General features: G+C 46.4%; 1 protein-coding gene across 4 annotated transcripts in view; it reads left to right on the top strand.

Moving 5' to 3' along the window:
* Positions 1–13,597, top strand: part of ARHGAP26 (Rho GTPase activating protein 26) — a 479,720-nt gene that overhangs the window by 119,493 nt on the left and 346,630 nt on the right. For all 4 annotated transcript variants that reach the window (XM_040239820.1, XM_040239819.1, XM_040239822.1 and 1 more), the window contains exons 2-3: positions 8,139–8,234; positions 9,846–9,907. In XM_040239820.1, coding sequence (XP_040095754.1) covers positions 8,139–8,234; positions 9,846–9,907 — 158 coding nt within the window. The remainder of the gene's footprint in view (positions 1–8,138; positions 8,235–9,845; positions 9,908–13,597) is intronic.

Below are 13,597 nucleotides of genomic sequence, written 5' to 3'. Positions count from 1 at the left end.
AGCTAATTAGCATTTGGGAAATACAGATGTCTTTGTATGAATCATTTGTATATACAGTTGGCCCTTAAACCATGTGGATCCACTTGTATGTGGATATTTTTCAACTGCAGATACTACAGTGCTACATGATCTGTGGTTGCTTGAAATCTGCAGATGTGGAAGAAATGTGACTAAGAAGGGAGAACTGTGAGTTATATGTGTTAACCCCATCCTGTCCAAGCGAAAGCGAAAGCCGCTCAGTTGTGTCGGACTCTTTGCGACCCCATGGACTATACCGTCCATAGAATTCTCCAGGCCAGAATACTAGAAGTGGGTAGCCTTTCCCTTCTTCAGGGGATCTTCCCAACCCAGGGATTGAACCTAGGTTTCCCACATTACAGGCAGATTCTTTACCAGCTGAGCCACAAGGGAAGCCCAAGAATACTGGATAGAGGTGCAGGGCAGGGGAGAGAGGCATGCAAAGGTATTCTAGAAGTAGGAAGGGGAAGCAAAGAGATGCAAAAGCAGAGGACCTACCCAGAAATAACAGATCCCTATCTGCTATATAGCCTATCCCTTCTCTAGCAGATCTTCCTGGCCCAGGAATTGAACCTGGGTCTCCTGCATTGCAGGCGGATTCTTTACCAACTGAGTTATCAAAGAAGCCCCATCTTGTTCAAGGGTCAGCTGCTGTTATGTATATGGAATGATGATGCTACTGACCCCTCACAGTCGGACCTGAACTTGGAGGTTTTAGTAAGGGGCAGAGTTTCTTTGAATTCCTCATGGTCTCATTATCTCCAGACTGGGTGGCCTGCGCACCAGTGTCCAGTCTGAGAGGTGTTACACCACAGGGAGAAAGCCTCTTGACTGTGGTTGCTTGCTCTTGAGTGAAGTGGGATGGAATGTCAGAGTAGAAGTTCCCAAACTAAGTTCTGGGCTAGCCTCTCAGCAAAAGGGTTAATCAGTGTTTAAACTGATCTAGTCTCTCTTCTGTATAAAAATCTAGTTTCCAGTTTCTTGGGGATGAAGTTCAAATTCCTTAGCTTGGCATTCAGTTTCTTCCAGAGTTTGATTCAAAGCTCTCTTGCTAGTCTTATATCCTTCAAGCTGAGCTTCCTGCTATTTCTGGGTAGGTCCTCTGCTTTTGCATCTCTTTGCTTCCCCTTCCTACTTCTAGAATACCTTTGCATGCCTCTCTCCCCTGCCCTGCACCTCTTCCCATCTCTAGTTATTCAGATAGTACTAAACTTTTAAAGTACACTTCAAATGCCATTTCTTTTTTTTTTCTCCTCCCCCCTGGGGAGCCTCCTCCCATGACCCCGGCTTAAATAATATCCCTTTTACACTTCTGTGGCTATTTTTTTGCCTTAGCATGTACTGCTTTAATTTATAAGTTTGTATACGTAAAGTGCATGTATGCATGCTCACTCTCTCAGTTGTGTCTGACTCTTTGTGACCCCATGGACTATAGCCTGTTAGGCTCCTGTGTCCATGGAATTTTCCAGGCAAGAGTACTGGAGCTCGTTGCCATTTCCTTCTCCACAGGATCTTCCTGACCCAGGGATCGAACCCTTGTCTCTTGTGTCTCCTGTGATGGCAGGTGGATTTGTACCATAGCCCTGAGTAGATCCTTCTAAATTGTATTCTCCTCAAGGATATGGAGTAGATACGTGTCATCTTTTTATTTCTTGAGTACATACATTGCTATCAGATTCTCAAATATTTGAGTAAATAAGGCATTATGGTATAATAGTTAAGAATTTGGGCATCAGAGGAACCAGGTTCTTAGACTACTAGTTATTAACTATGTAGTTGTGACAGGTTATTTAACCTCTCTGTTTTACCCATTTGAAAATGGGAGTAATAACACATGCTCAGTACAATGGTTGTAGGGATGAAATGATTTAAATTGCTTAGTAAGTACATGTTACACAGTAAAGTATCCAATAAATAATATATTTAAAGTTGTTTTGATTTACATAAAGGTGAGTTTGGATCTTCCACATTTTCCCTGAAGGATATTTTCATGTAAATAGAATTAGAAACCTCATCTGGAAAAAGGTTGACGCACCTTTCTTTGTTCTGTTTGATTTCATTTTAAAAATCAACCCTGAAAATTTCATTAGCTTTAGTGCTCTGGTTGGGAAAACAGATTCTCCAGAGTCAGTGCTGGCTATGGCCTCATTTAAGAAATACAGTTTTAGGGGAAATGGCCTTAGGAAAAACATGCAGATGTGTACTCAGAATGCACATCGTGAGCTGTGCTGTGACTGATGTGGTTGGTGGGCATATCATCTGGAGAGGTGAGAGGTTTTCTGAGTCTTCTCCAGCCATGTTTGAAAGAATGCAGAAGACACTGGTGGTGACTCCATCCCTCCAACCCTTCCCCTCCATGTCTCAGGCTTGAATGGATGAGACCAACAGAGGTTCTTGGAATGTATTAGGACAGTCCTTCCCCCATGGGGGCTAGGGCCCCTCTCTCCACTTCTGACTGAGCATCCACTGGACATTTCCCTCCTCTCGCCGGTATCTTCATCAGTGGGACAGGATGAAGATTGGCCCTGTTGTTTTTCTGTGAGTCTTGGCACACCTTCCCTGACATACTCACTTGCCACCTAGAAGCTGTAGGCAAGACTGCACATCACAGAAATTAGTCAAATGTATTTGAACATGGTCTGTTTCCTTTTGCCCATGTAATACTATAGAGTTCAGGCTGTAGAATGGCATTGAACAAGGAGACGTCACTTGTTTTTCTTACAAATTAAGCAATAGGACTCAGTTTAAAATGCTACATGTGACTTGGGGAAATGCCTTTCTCCAAGCACAGTTTTCGGTAGAATGTGTTCTCAGCTTGTCCACATATGGGGAAAGAGAAGAGTTGCTGGGAATTGCTTTCACCTGTTTTAGCTCCAGGCGTGGGGATGTGCTGGGGCTGAAAAGGGACACCTGGCTGTGACCAACAGTGACCGTGTTTGTAGCTCATTTTCCTGGTCACTTGGTATAGAGGTGGTTTTGTTTTATGTGCTTGCTGGCATCTCTTTCTTCAGTTCTGTGGGAATCTTCCTTAATGGACAGCGTCAGGGCAAGTGGCTGTATGTTAATAGTAACCAACCACATTCTTATGTGGTAAGCTCTAACCAGACTTGCATAGTTGGAAAGTTTCACCTAATGTACCTAATCTGTCTTTTTTTTTTTCTTCACTCATCAAGCATAAAATTGGGAATATCACCTTTGATAAGTATGATGAACTGTGGAGTGGCCAATTTCCTCTCTCCCTTTGTTCTTTCAGTGACACCCTCTCTCAGCCAGTCACTGTGCTAGGTTCTTAGGATACAGTGGTGAACATGAAGGAACACAGTCATCACTCTTACAAAACTTGCCATCTGGGAGACCCTAAGCAGATAATCATCCGAACGATGTAAAGTTGCTGGGAAGAATTGGTACATAGGATTCTGGGAGTAAAATTGGGGCAGGGTTTGGCCTGAGTAGACGAGTCAGGAAAGACTCTTGGAGGAAGGAACTATTGCACAGAGGGCTGCTAGCAGGAATAGGGTCCATTCCAGAAACTGGCAGAGGCCAGGGCTTCCAGAGCCCATGGGGAGGTGGCGGCCCAGACCCGGCAGAACCTTTTAGGCCTCGGGGGGTGGGGGGAGGGGGTTGGTCTGTGTCCTTAGAGCTCTGGGAAGCCATTGCAGGGTTCACTGCTGGAGCCGGCATGGTTGGGTGGAGAGCCATTGGAGGGAAAAAGTTGGGAGACGAGGAAGGGGCAGTTTCAGTTATCCAGGCAATGGGGGTTTTGGTTTACAGGTTGCTGGTATTGATACAAGAGTGTGCAGAACTGAAATGCGCAGGAAGCCAAATAGATGGACTTGAGGAGAGTGCTTGCTGCCAAAGATACTGCGTGGGTGTCTGTCTCCAACCTGTGTGGTATGCTGAATGGTGGTGCCCTTTGCCTAAGTAGGGACACAGGAAGGGGCCTGTGGTTGGCTCTTTGGGGAGCCGGTAGGAGAGAAGAGAGGATTTCATTTTGAGAGTGTGGAGCTTTACCTGAGAGTGGGGCTTCTGAGGAAAAGCTGCAACTTCTCTGGGGCTCATGTCCTCCTCTCAGCTCTCAATGTTGGTCCTCTTATCTAAAGAATCTGACATTCCACACAAACCAACTTATGTTTCTTTGACCAAGCAGATCGATGCAACAGATTTTGAGGGCCACCTTGTCCAGCCCTGTCCTACATACTCATTGTGCATTGTAATTCAAAATCACTCATGAATCATTCTAAATGCAGTATGATGGGTGCAGAGAGTAAGTATAATTGGCTTTCAGAGAAGGGAGAGATTAACAAGGCCTGGAGACTTTGGTGTTCCTGTACACACAAGAACACCACTTGTAAGCAGCCGAGAGGTTAATCCTGTTGCAAGTGCTTCCCTCGGCCGTTGGTTTGTATTAACTGGGACCAGTTTCTAGGTCCAGGGACAGTGACAGAGTAGCAGAGCATATCCAGTCTTGCTAACTTTGGAGATAAGATGCACCGATAATAAACATAACTGTGAGGTTACCTTGAGTTCTTCATTATGTCCGCGTGTGTAAGCCCGTGTGTTCATGTGCACATGTGTGTTGCTTTACCCAAGGAGCAAAAGGAAATGGCTTGACTTGTGCTATTACTGGTAAAACTTACATAAAGTAACTTAAGAAATCAGGATAAACCTACCTATTTCAGTGAAAGAAAGGATTATACTTGGCTTACTCTCTTAGTATCTGCTCTGGCATCTCCAGGAAGAGAAGGGCAGTTTCCTTCGGTTCTCAAGTGAGCAGCAGCTTTCGGAGCAGCCTGTCAGGGCCCAGACTTCCAGCTGCTTCCTCGTCTCTTCACTGCCTGGTCTCCTCACTCAGCAGCAGAGCCTACTTACTCTGTAAAGCAGATCCTTGTCCTCCCCAGAGGCTGCCAGTCACGCCTTCCCTCTGCTCTGGCCAGCGTTCTGCCTTTCTAGCAACAGATGTTTCTGAAAAGTAAATATTATTGCCTCTGCTTGGCTCCTTGCTGTGTCTCCGCTGCCTGAACATGAAACAGTGGGGTTATATGAGCAGGGTGCCACGAAGCTTGGCATGCACCCAGCGCCAACACCAGCCTCCCTGCCTTCTCTCCTCTTACTGAAATGTGTGTGTGAGATTCCTGCATGCATCAAGATGCAGGCACCAGAAAGAAGCGTCTGTGCAGCTGCAGACACACTTCTGTAGCTGCAGACACTCTGTAGAGTTGCAGATCCACGTCTTAGAGGTCGTGTATGCTTTTGTCAGTCCCTTCACTTCTCCCACTCTCAGTACAGGTCATCGTGCTTCCCTTCCCGGGTCCTGTTACGGGAGGACTAATGTATTAAGGAAGGGTAGCCCAGCCCTGCCTAGAACAGAAGCTGACAGCCTACAGAGCTCTCACCCCGTGTGTCTCTGTGGGTCTCCTTAGGTAGGTCTCCTCACCCAGAGAATGATGACTTACATTAGGTGAGATGTTAGAGACTTTATGACTAACCCAGGGTTAGTTACGTAGCTGATCAGTGATAGAACTAAAACGTGAGTCCAGGAGCAGCAGAGGTTGAGGTGAGGGCCAGGGGCTGGGGAAGGGGTTGACCAGTGTGTAGAACCAGGACCCCATGTAACGCCAGTGGAGAAGGGAGGTTCTCATAGTTGAGCTGGAAATGCTGTTCCCAAGCCTGGGAGTAGATGCTGAACCAGGAAACAGCAGTGTTCACTGTACCTTTACACGGAGAGTTCTCTATCAGGCATGTGTCATTCAAGCCCATGGTGAGTTTCTTTTCAGATTCCGATGACTGGGCTTCTCACTCTACCCAGCTGTCCTTCCTGGCCCACAGCTCAGTATTGACTCCATACCAGGACTCGTTACCTAATCTCCCATCCAGGGGACCAGCCTCTTTATCAGCTTTGTGGGGCCCACAGCACTTTGTGGGGTGTGCCGTGTGTCACCACACAGGGAAGTCGGGTCACACTCTGGTTGTAAGCTTACAGGCCTGTTTCTGGTCCCATGGGCCTCCCGAGGAAGGGCCCACAAGGCCCCATGGTGCATCGTTAGCCACTGCTCGACCTTCGTTGGCAGCACGGCTTTTCAGGGGCCTGTTGGGAAGCTTTCCCAAGCCTGGCTGACTTTTCTCCTTTCTTCTACCTTGTTGAGAAGAGGGTCCAGCTTGAGTCTTACTTGCCCTATTGGAGAGGCACAGGAGGGTTGCTGAGTGGATAGAGAAGCAGTTCTTACACTTTGCTCAGGGTGTATCTGTGAATCTCGATCAGAGAAACGTTCTGGCAAAGCCGAGACTGAGCACCACCTGCCCACATTCCATGCACTGCATGAAGAGCTTTGTCTTCTACTTAGAAACGTTGTTCTTCCTCATTTCCTTCCTGCCTGACTGTTGCCACCCCGGTCCTTCTCCCCACAGTGTTCTTTCAGATGCATCTGTTTCTTTCTTGACTTGCCAGGGGGTGATGTGTGTTCTTGGGGATAGTCTCAGCCTGGGTTGGCCAATCTTAAGAGATGCCCTGAGAGAGTTCTCTGCCAGAATCTTTATACTTTTGGCCAAGAACCATTCCATTAAAGTGACTGAATCAGAGACTGCTGGCCGTGGGCTCCCGTGTTCCCCTCCGCTCCTAGTGCCTTCCTCTTCTGGTGATGAGCAGCGGGCCTTGCACAAAGCATAGCTAGCTTGGGACCCACGTCATATGAGCTGAGGTTGGGAGGGCAGTCCCAGAGCAGGAGCCCCTGGAAACCATGCAGTGGTCTGAGCCTCAGACTCAAGAATAGCGGGACAGCCCACCTGGCTCCATTGCTTGGGGTGAACACTGGGTTTGGCGAGCTCACTACTGGGGATTGGATTTGTATATAGCTTTCCTCACCCCTGCCACACACATATTATTTAGTACGTACTGAGCAGGGTACAGTGCCAAGTACATGGAGAGGAAACAAACAGACCAAGCCAGTAGATGGAAAAAGCATGACCCTTAACCTCAAGGGACAAATTTAGGAACTAAAAAAGAAGTGCTGAGGGTCATGGATGCTTTTTATTCCAGAAGGCTCTGTTGATCTGTGAAGCTAGAACCCTCCCTCGCCCCTGACTCCCCCTAGTACCTTATGAAAGCCAGACCTCGTTGCCAGTTATGCCTCATATTTCCCTCCTCTGGGAATTTGAACATAATGCCATTTCCCCTTCAATGAGGGAAACATGTCCGAGGGTAATTTGAATGATTAGCCTAATCTGCAGGAAGGCTGCACATGGAATTAAGTTAAGCACATTTGTGCCGAGCAGCCTTGTCCGTCAGGCCACTTAAAGGTACCTCGGTGGTTTATACCCTTAACAGAAGCTGAGGGTTCCGGAAGGGTCATTGGTTTTTATTACTGTCTTAAATGAAAGCTTGTTTTTAAAATTTGACAAGGGCCTCTGAGAGCTTTCTTTATTACTACCATGTGTGGGGTGCGTTTTTTACCCCAGCTCAGAACATTGCCAGGGCTTTGTTCTTGTGGCAGTGGTGGAACGAGGTCACCCAGGGAACTATCTGGTTCAGGCAGAGCTTTGTCAGGCTGGCGGCTGCTCTCCTCTGAGGGGAGCCCAGAGGGTTCTGAGAACTCAGGCCTCGTGTGTCCTTGAGTCCGAAGAGGAGGTTCGGGTGCTCCTGTGCAGTTCCAAGCTCTTTCTGCCAGCTCCCACCTAATGCCTGTTTGTTGTGTGGGTTAGGTTGGGGTGCGTATTGTTGAGTCTGACATGAGGGCAGCTTCACTGACCATGCAGAGGGTCAATGACAGAGCAGGGCTGAACAGATCCTAATGTGGGCTCTGACCCTGACATTCTTAGGCAAGCGGATTCCCACCCATATCAAGTGGAGATGGCAGGACCCGCTGTGTAGCTTGAGGAATTAGGAGAGTGCCAGACTTGTTAAAGCAAACGTAGCAAGAGTACTGACTTGTGAAGCAAATCAGCTATTTCATGTTATAAAGTTATTTGCTGTTTTGAATTGACATTATTTTGTGCTCTGAGATGGACTCAGGAACAGATCTAGCTGCTTTTTGTAGTACAAGGACTAAAAAGTGCAGTAAATATGAAAGCAGATTTATTTCAATAATTCACACTTTTTACTCTCTTTTTTTTGTTGTTGTTGCTAGATTTGTCTTCAGCGAAGCGGAAGTTTGCAGATTCCTTAAATGAATTTAAATTTCAGTGCATAGGAGATGCAGAAACAGATGATGAAATGTGTATAGGTAAGTCACAGCCACGTGTAAGAAGGTAAAAAGTGCACTGTTCACCACACTTTCATCGTCCTCACTGGGTCTTTCCCCTGGAACAGTGAGTATGTAAGTGTCATAAATTAAGAAGTCGATATTAAGAGTAGAGCCAGCAGAGTGAAGTGAGGATCAGGGGCCCTCGGGCTCTCCTGGGCTTTTCCTCAGAGTCCTGGGATCGCCTCTCTGCCTCTGGCCTGTAGGAGAGCACGGGAAGGTAGGCGGTGGGGCTCCTGTCTCCACCCTCCACGAGCATGCTGCTTCTGGCTGGCTTCATGACATTCTTCCCCTAATTCCAAACGTGGTGCCTTAGGATTAGAACAAAAGCAGAACATGGGGAGATGGGAGAAGAGCTAGATCAGAGGTCCTAATGCAGACATGTTTTCTTGGACACTCATTTTTTAAAACTGAATTACCATATAAATTGAATTTGTGTCAAGTTCCAGTTTTTCAGCTTCTTTAAAAATTGGGGAGCCTGAGAAGCCAACCTCTCGTTCTGCCCTGGCAGCAGTTGGCTGGGGCTATGTAGTTGTCCTCGCTTTTGGATGTGGAGAGAAGCTGGGTGTCTGCATCATTTACTGGCCCCCACCCCACACACACACCTGCCCCTTGCATTTTCCTTAGCAAATAGACTGAGAGCGGAGGTTCCCATTTATTCCCTCATTGCATTGTGTCTCTCTTCACCATCTCCTGTCCATCTTCTGTGGGCAACACTGAGCACAGAGGATTTGCAATGTCAAGACACCTGTCTTTGCCAGATCCTAGTCTCTACACCGTATTCTTCCATTGGGTGTATTGGTTGACTCCATTAAGTGAGCAGGAGTTGAGCAAGTTACATTAAATTAATTAAGTCACCAAATGCTTATGGAGTCCCTGTTGGCTTACAGAGCATCAGAATCTGGGGATGAGCAGAGGGAATTGGGAGACAGCTGAGAGCAGTGAAAACATATCATTGTTGTAATGCCTGAATATGTGAATGCTTTTCCCAACAATACATGAATGTCTCCAATATCCTTAGGGCTATTGTATGCAATGCTTGTTGTGTTTGGAATAATTTCAGTGAAAGAGACTCTCTACGCCTGATTGCTATGCTGCCAACTGTGTTGCAATAATAAGGGGCTTGAGGATTTAGAGAGGAGGAACCCAAGGCAGAGAGGTGGCTTCCAATGCCAGCAGCGTTGTTTGTTTAACTCTGGTGCAAAGAAAAGGTTGGGTTCTGACGCAGCCCCACAACAAAGGTTGTAGAGGTTGAATCCTGGGCAGGAAATCCTTGAACTCCTGAGAAGAACTCTACACCATCCAGCCTGGGAGCTAGCCAGCATCCCATCAGTCCTGGGTACTCTCAGGAACAGGCAGGCCTTTTCCTTGAAGGAAACCCTTCCCCAGCTTGAGTTCCCAGTGGATTATCCTGCATTTTGGGGTCATCGTTAATGGTTAGTGATGAAACAACAAGGGGAGCCTTGGGAAGAGTTGTCTTTAGGCTTCTGCACATGCCAAGGGATTTTAGTCCATAACATAATAGCTGTATCTGGAAGGGTTTCCAAGAGCCTTCACTCTACTTCCACCTCACACCCCCTTTCTCTTTTCCAGCAAGGTCTTTACAGGAGTTTGCCACTGTCCTCAGGAATCTTGAAGATGAACGGATACGAATGGTGAGTATGGCTGGGTTGCCCTTGGTCATGGACAGTATGATCATTGAGGGAGCACAGGGTTTGTTATCAGAAGAATGGGGTTGGGTCCAGGCTCTGCCACTTGAGTGCTCATGAGCAAACCTCATCTCATCCTTGTTGGGTTTGAAGCCTTTTGTAAATATTAAAGGTTTACCATGCATAACTTAGAACCACATACTTACCCTCCTAAAGATTCACTATAAGGTGTGTGTGTGTATACACACACACACACACACACACATATATATATGTATATAAAGTATATGACTTAGGGTGGATCTTTTGAATTACTTAACTTTTGGATGAAATAAATCTTTTGAGTTTAACTCAGATCCCTTATTGGCAGAATGGGAATGAAAGTGCCCTGCCCTGCTCTCCTTCTCCTCACCTTACTAAATTCATCCAAGAGCTCTCTTTTGTTAATTCTAAGGCACCTAACACAGTGCCTGCCATGTTGGTAGGCACCCAGTCAATGGGTACTTAGTAAATGATAGGAACTATAAGAAGCTTTTCAAAGAGAGGCAGTATGCAAATTCAAGAATCAAACACTGATCTCCAGGTTTCTAAGAGATATCTTTTGTATGAGGATTTATTCTGATGTCATCTAGCATTCGCAGATGAGGGATTTTGCGTTCACAAGAAGTTCTTTTGGGCCTCCCTCTTATTCCTAAGAGTAAGAGGAATGAAGCTGTGTGCTGCTCTGTCCCCAGGTGGGCTTGTCTCTAGGCAGCAGTGCCACAGAGGAGAGTCATCCATGAGCATTTGTTTCTCTTCCTGTACACACAGTCAGTGGTTTCAGGACTGAGTACTGCCTTAGTCTGCTCGGGTTGCCATAATAAATGTCCATAGATTGAGTAGCTTAAACAACAAGCATTTATTTTTCACAGCTGTGGAGACTGGTAGTCCAACATTAAGTTGCTGGCTGATTTGGTTCCTGGTGAGGGCCCTCTTCCTGGCTTGCAGACGGCCACCTCCTTGCTGTTTCCTCACAGCAGAGAGAAAGGTCGGGGCCGCTCTCCTGCCTCTTCTAACAAGGTCATTAATCCCATAATGAGGAGTCTATCCTCATGACCTCCAAAGGCTCCATCTCTAAAAATCAGTACTATCACATTGTGAGTGTTGATAAACTGAGGCTTATTAAAATTTTAAGTTTATTTGAACAAAAATTGGTTCAAATTGGGCAGAACCAACCCATAAATGGTTAGGAGCACCCCATCAAAAGGAGACAGGGCAGAGACTTTTGTATAGCAGATGTGGAAGCAAAGGAAGGAAATTATTTGATTGGCTGTAGCTTAAGTGGTTTCCTAATTTGGAAAAGTCTAGTTGTTTGTGATTGGTTTCATTTTCTTAGATTTCAGTTTCTTAACCTTGAGGGACTTAAAGCCTTAGGTTTTAGTTTGCTTATGTAGGCTGCTAAGGCATTAGAGCCACCTCAGTCTAATGGCCTCCTTGTTTAAATTAATAGGGGTTAGGGCTTTAATCGGAGAAGGCAATGGCACCCCACTCCAGTACTCTTGCCTGGAAAATCCCATGGATGGAGGAGCCTGGTGGGCTGCAGTCCATGGGGTCAAGAAGAGTCAGACACGACTGAGTGACTTCACTTTCCCTTTTCACTTTCATGCATTGGAGAAGGAAATGGCAACCCACTCCAGTGTTCTTGCCTGGAGAATCCCAGGGACGGGGGAGCCTGGTGGGCTGCTGTCTCTGGGGTCGCACAGAGTCAGACATGACTGAAGTGACTTAGCAGCAGCAGCAGGGCTTCAATGTGTGAATTTTGGAGGGGTTGCAGTTCAGTTCAGAGAAGGCAATGGCAACCCACTCCAGTACTCTTGCCTGGAAAATCCCATGGATGCAGGAGCCTGGTAGGCTTCAGTCCATGGGGTCGCTAAGAGTCGGACACGACTGAGCGATTTCACTTTCACTTTTCACTTTCATGCATTGGAGAAGGAAATGGCAACCCACTCCAGTGTTCTTGCCTGGAGAATCCCAGGGACGGGGGAGCCTGGTGGGCTGTAGTCTATGGGATCACACAGAGTCGGATACGACTGAAGCGACTTAGCAGCAGCAGCAGCAGCAGCAGCAGCAGCAGCAATTCAGTTCACAAGCTCTACGAAGACAATCTGTAGGCATGCATTTTCTATTTTAACTGTCATGATGACTCTATGAAGTGGGACCTTTATCATCCCCATTGTCCAGATGAAGATACTGAGATTTACGTCTGTAAAGTATATGACCAAAATCACGCAGTTAATAAGTGGCACAGTCTGGATTCAAAACCAAGTGTGAGTGATATCAAAGAAGCAGGTGTTTCTTTTAAACTTCAACCAGAGCAGAAGTCTGTCACTTTCTGCTCTGTAGAGAGAGACAGTGTTTGCCCTGATTGCTCCCTGCTGGGTTCTTGAACCAGAGTCAGGAGGGTGGTGGGTGGAAGCAGAGCAAAGCTTGTGTGTTTGTGCACGTGCTAGTGCCTCAGAAAGGGAAGTGATTCTTTTGAGTCTGGTTCTTGGCGGAGTTGTTATTTGGGGGTGGGGGTGTGGCAGGCAAATCATGATGAATACTCTGCAGATTGCTATGGTCTGGGGTAAGGGAATAATGACTGGATTATACTTTTCAGCTGGCCTCTGCAATTTTATTATTAATGTCAGAAAATCGAGTTTCTGCTGTCTGCATATGAGTATCTGGCCATCGCAAGCCCCTTCCCTAACCTCCTCCCCTTGTGACAACTTTGTTTTCAGTTCACCTTAGCCTGGTAAAGCTGTACCTTCCTTGGGAAGCCTTCCTGGCCATCCTTTGTATTTTCTGAACGTCCAGTTCCCACCTCTGACTATGCATATGGAGTGTCTTGATAGTCACTGCATATATTTCAGTCCCATTGGAAGAATGAGTTCTTGAAGGGTGAAGAAGGGGCTACTGTGTTCCCATATTAGCTTAGTGCTTGGAACTGAGTGGAAATTATATAGTCATAAAATTTTAGCCCCATATGGACCTCATTCCTTACTGTGTACAGCCCATTATTTGACAGATAGGAAAAGTGAGGTGTCCTGAAGACTGGTAGCATGCAGTAGCAGGCACTGGGACAAGGACTTGGGCATCCTGATTCCCAGGTGGGAAGTTAGGGCTTTTGTATATTTAGCATCTAGTGAGGGCTGGATTCTCCCCCATGGAGGCCCACTGGAACAACCTGGGGAGTTTAAAAGATACTGATGTGTGGAATGAGGTACAGAGTTTCTGATTTATTGGTCTGGAGCGTGGCCTGGAGACTGGGAATTTTAAAAATACCTCAGGTGAGCCTAGCTTTCAGTTAACATTGAGAACCACTGGCTTAGGGGCTCTGAGCACCATTGTGAGTTTGAGACTTACACTTGATTTGTGGAAAAGATGAAATACGTGAGCCAAATGACAGTATAAATCAAGCAAGTTAAACAGTATTGCAACACTCTAGAGTTAAAATACTATAACAGAAATGCTCTCAAAAGTGAGAAAAAGGCGAGCGGCAATAAATTTGGAGACCTGCCGTCTTCTCCCCTTCGCATTGCCTAGTTAGTTCTGTGCTGCCTCCATCTATGGCTTCTGGCATTTACTCTGTTAGTTTCGTTGCAATGGATAGGCATGTGATTTAGAAAAATAATGCTTTGTTGCGATGAGATTCCTGAAATAATTGGTTGAGTGACG

The sequence above is a fragment of the Oryx dammah genome, unplaced genomic scaffold, assembly GCF_014754425.2.
Source record: "Oryx dammah isolate SB20612 unplaced genomic scaffold, SCBI_Odam_1.1 HiC_scaffold_5, whole genome shotgun sequence".
NCBI classification, from domain to species: domain Eukaryota; kingdom Metazoa; phylum Chordata; class Mammalia; order Artiodactyla; family Bovidae; genus Oryx; species Oryx dammah.
Note: the sequence above shows the minus strand (reverse complement) of the source record. Positions and strands in the feature narration are given on the sequence as shown.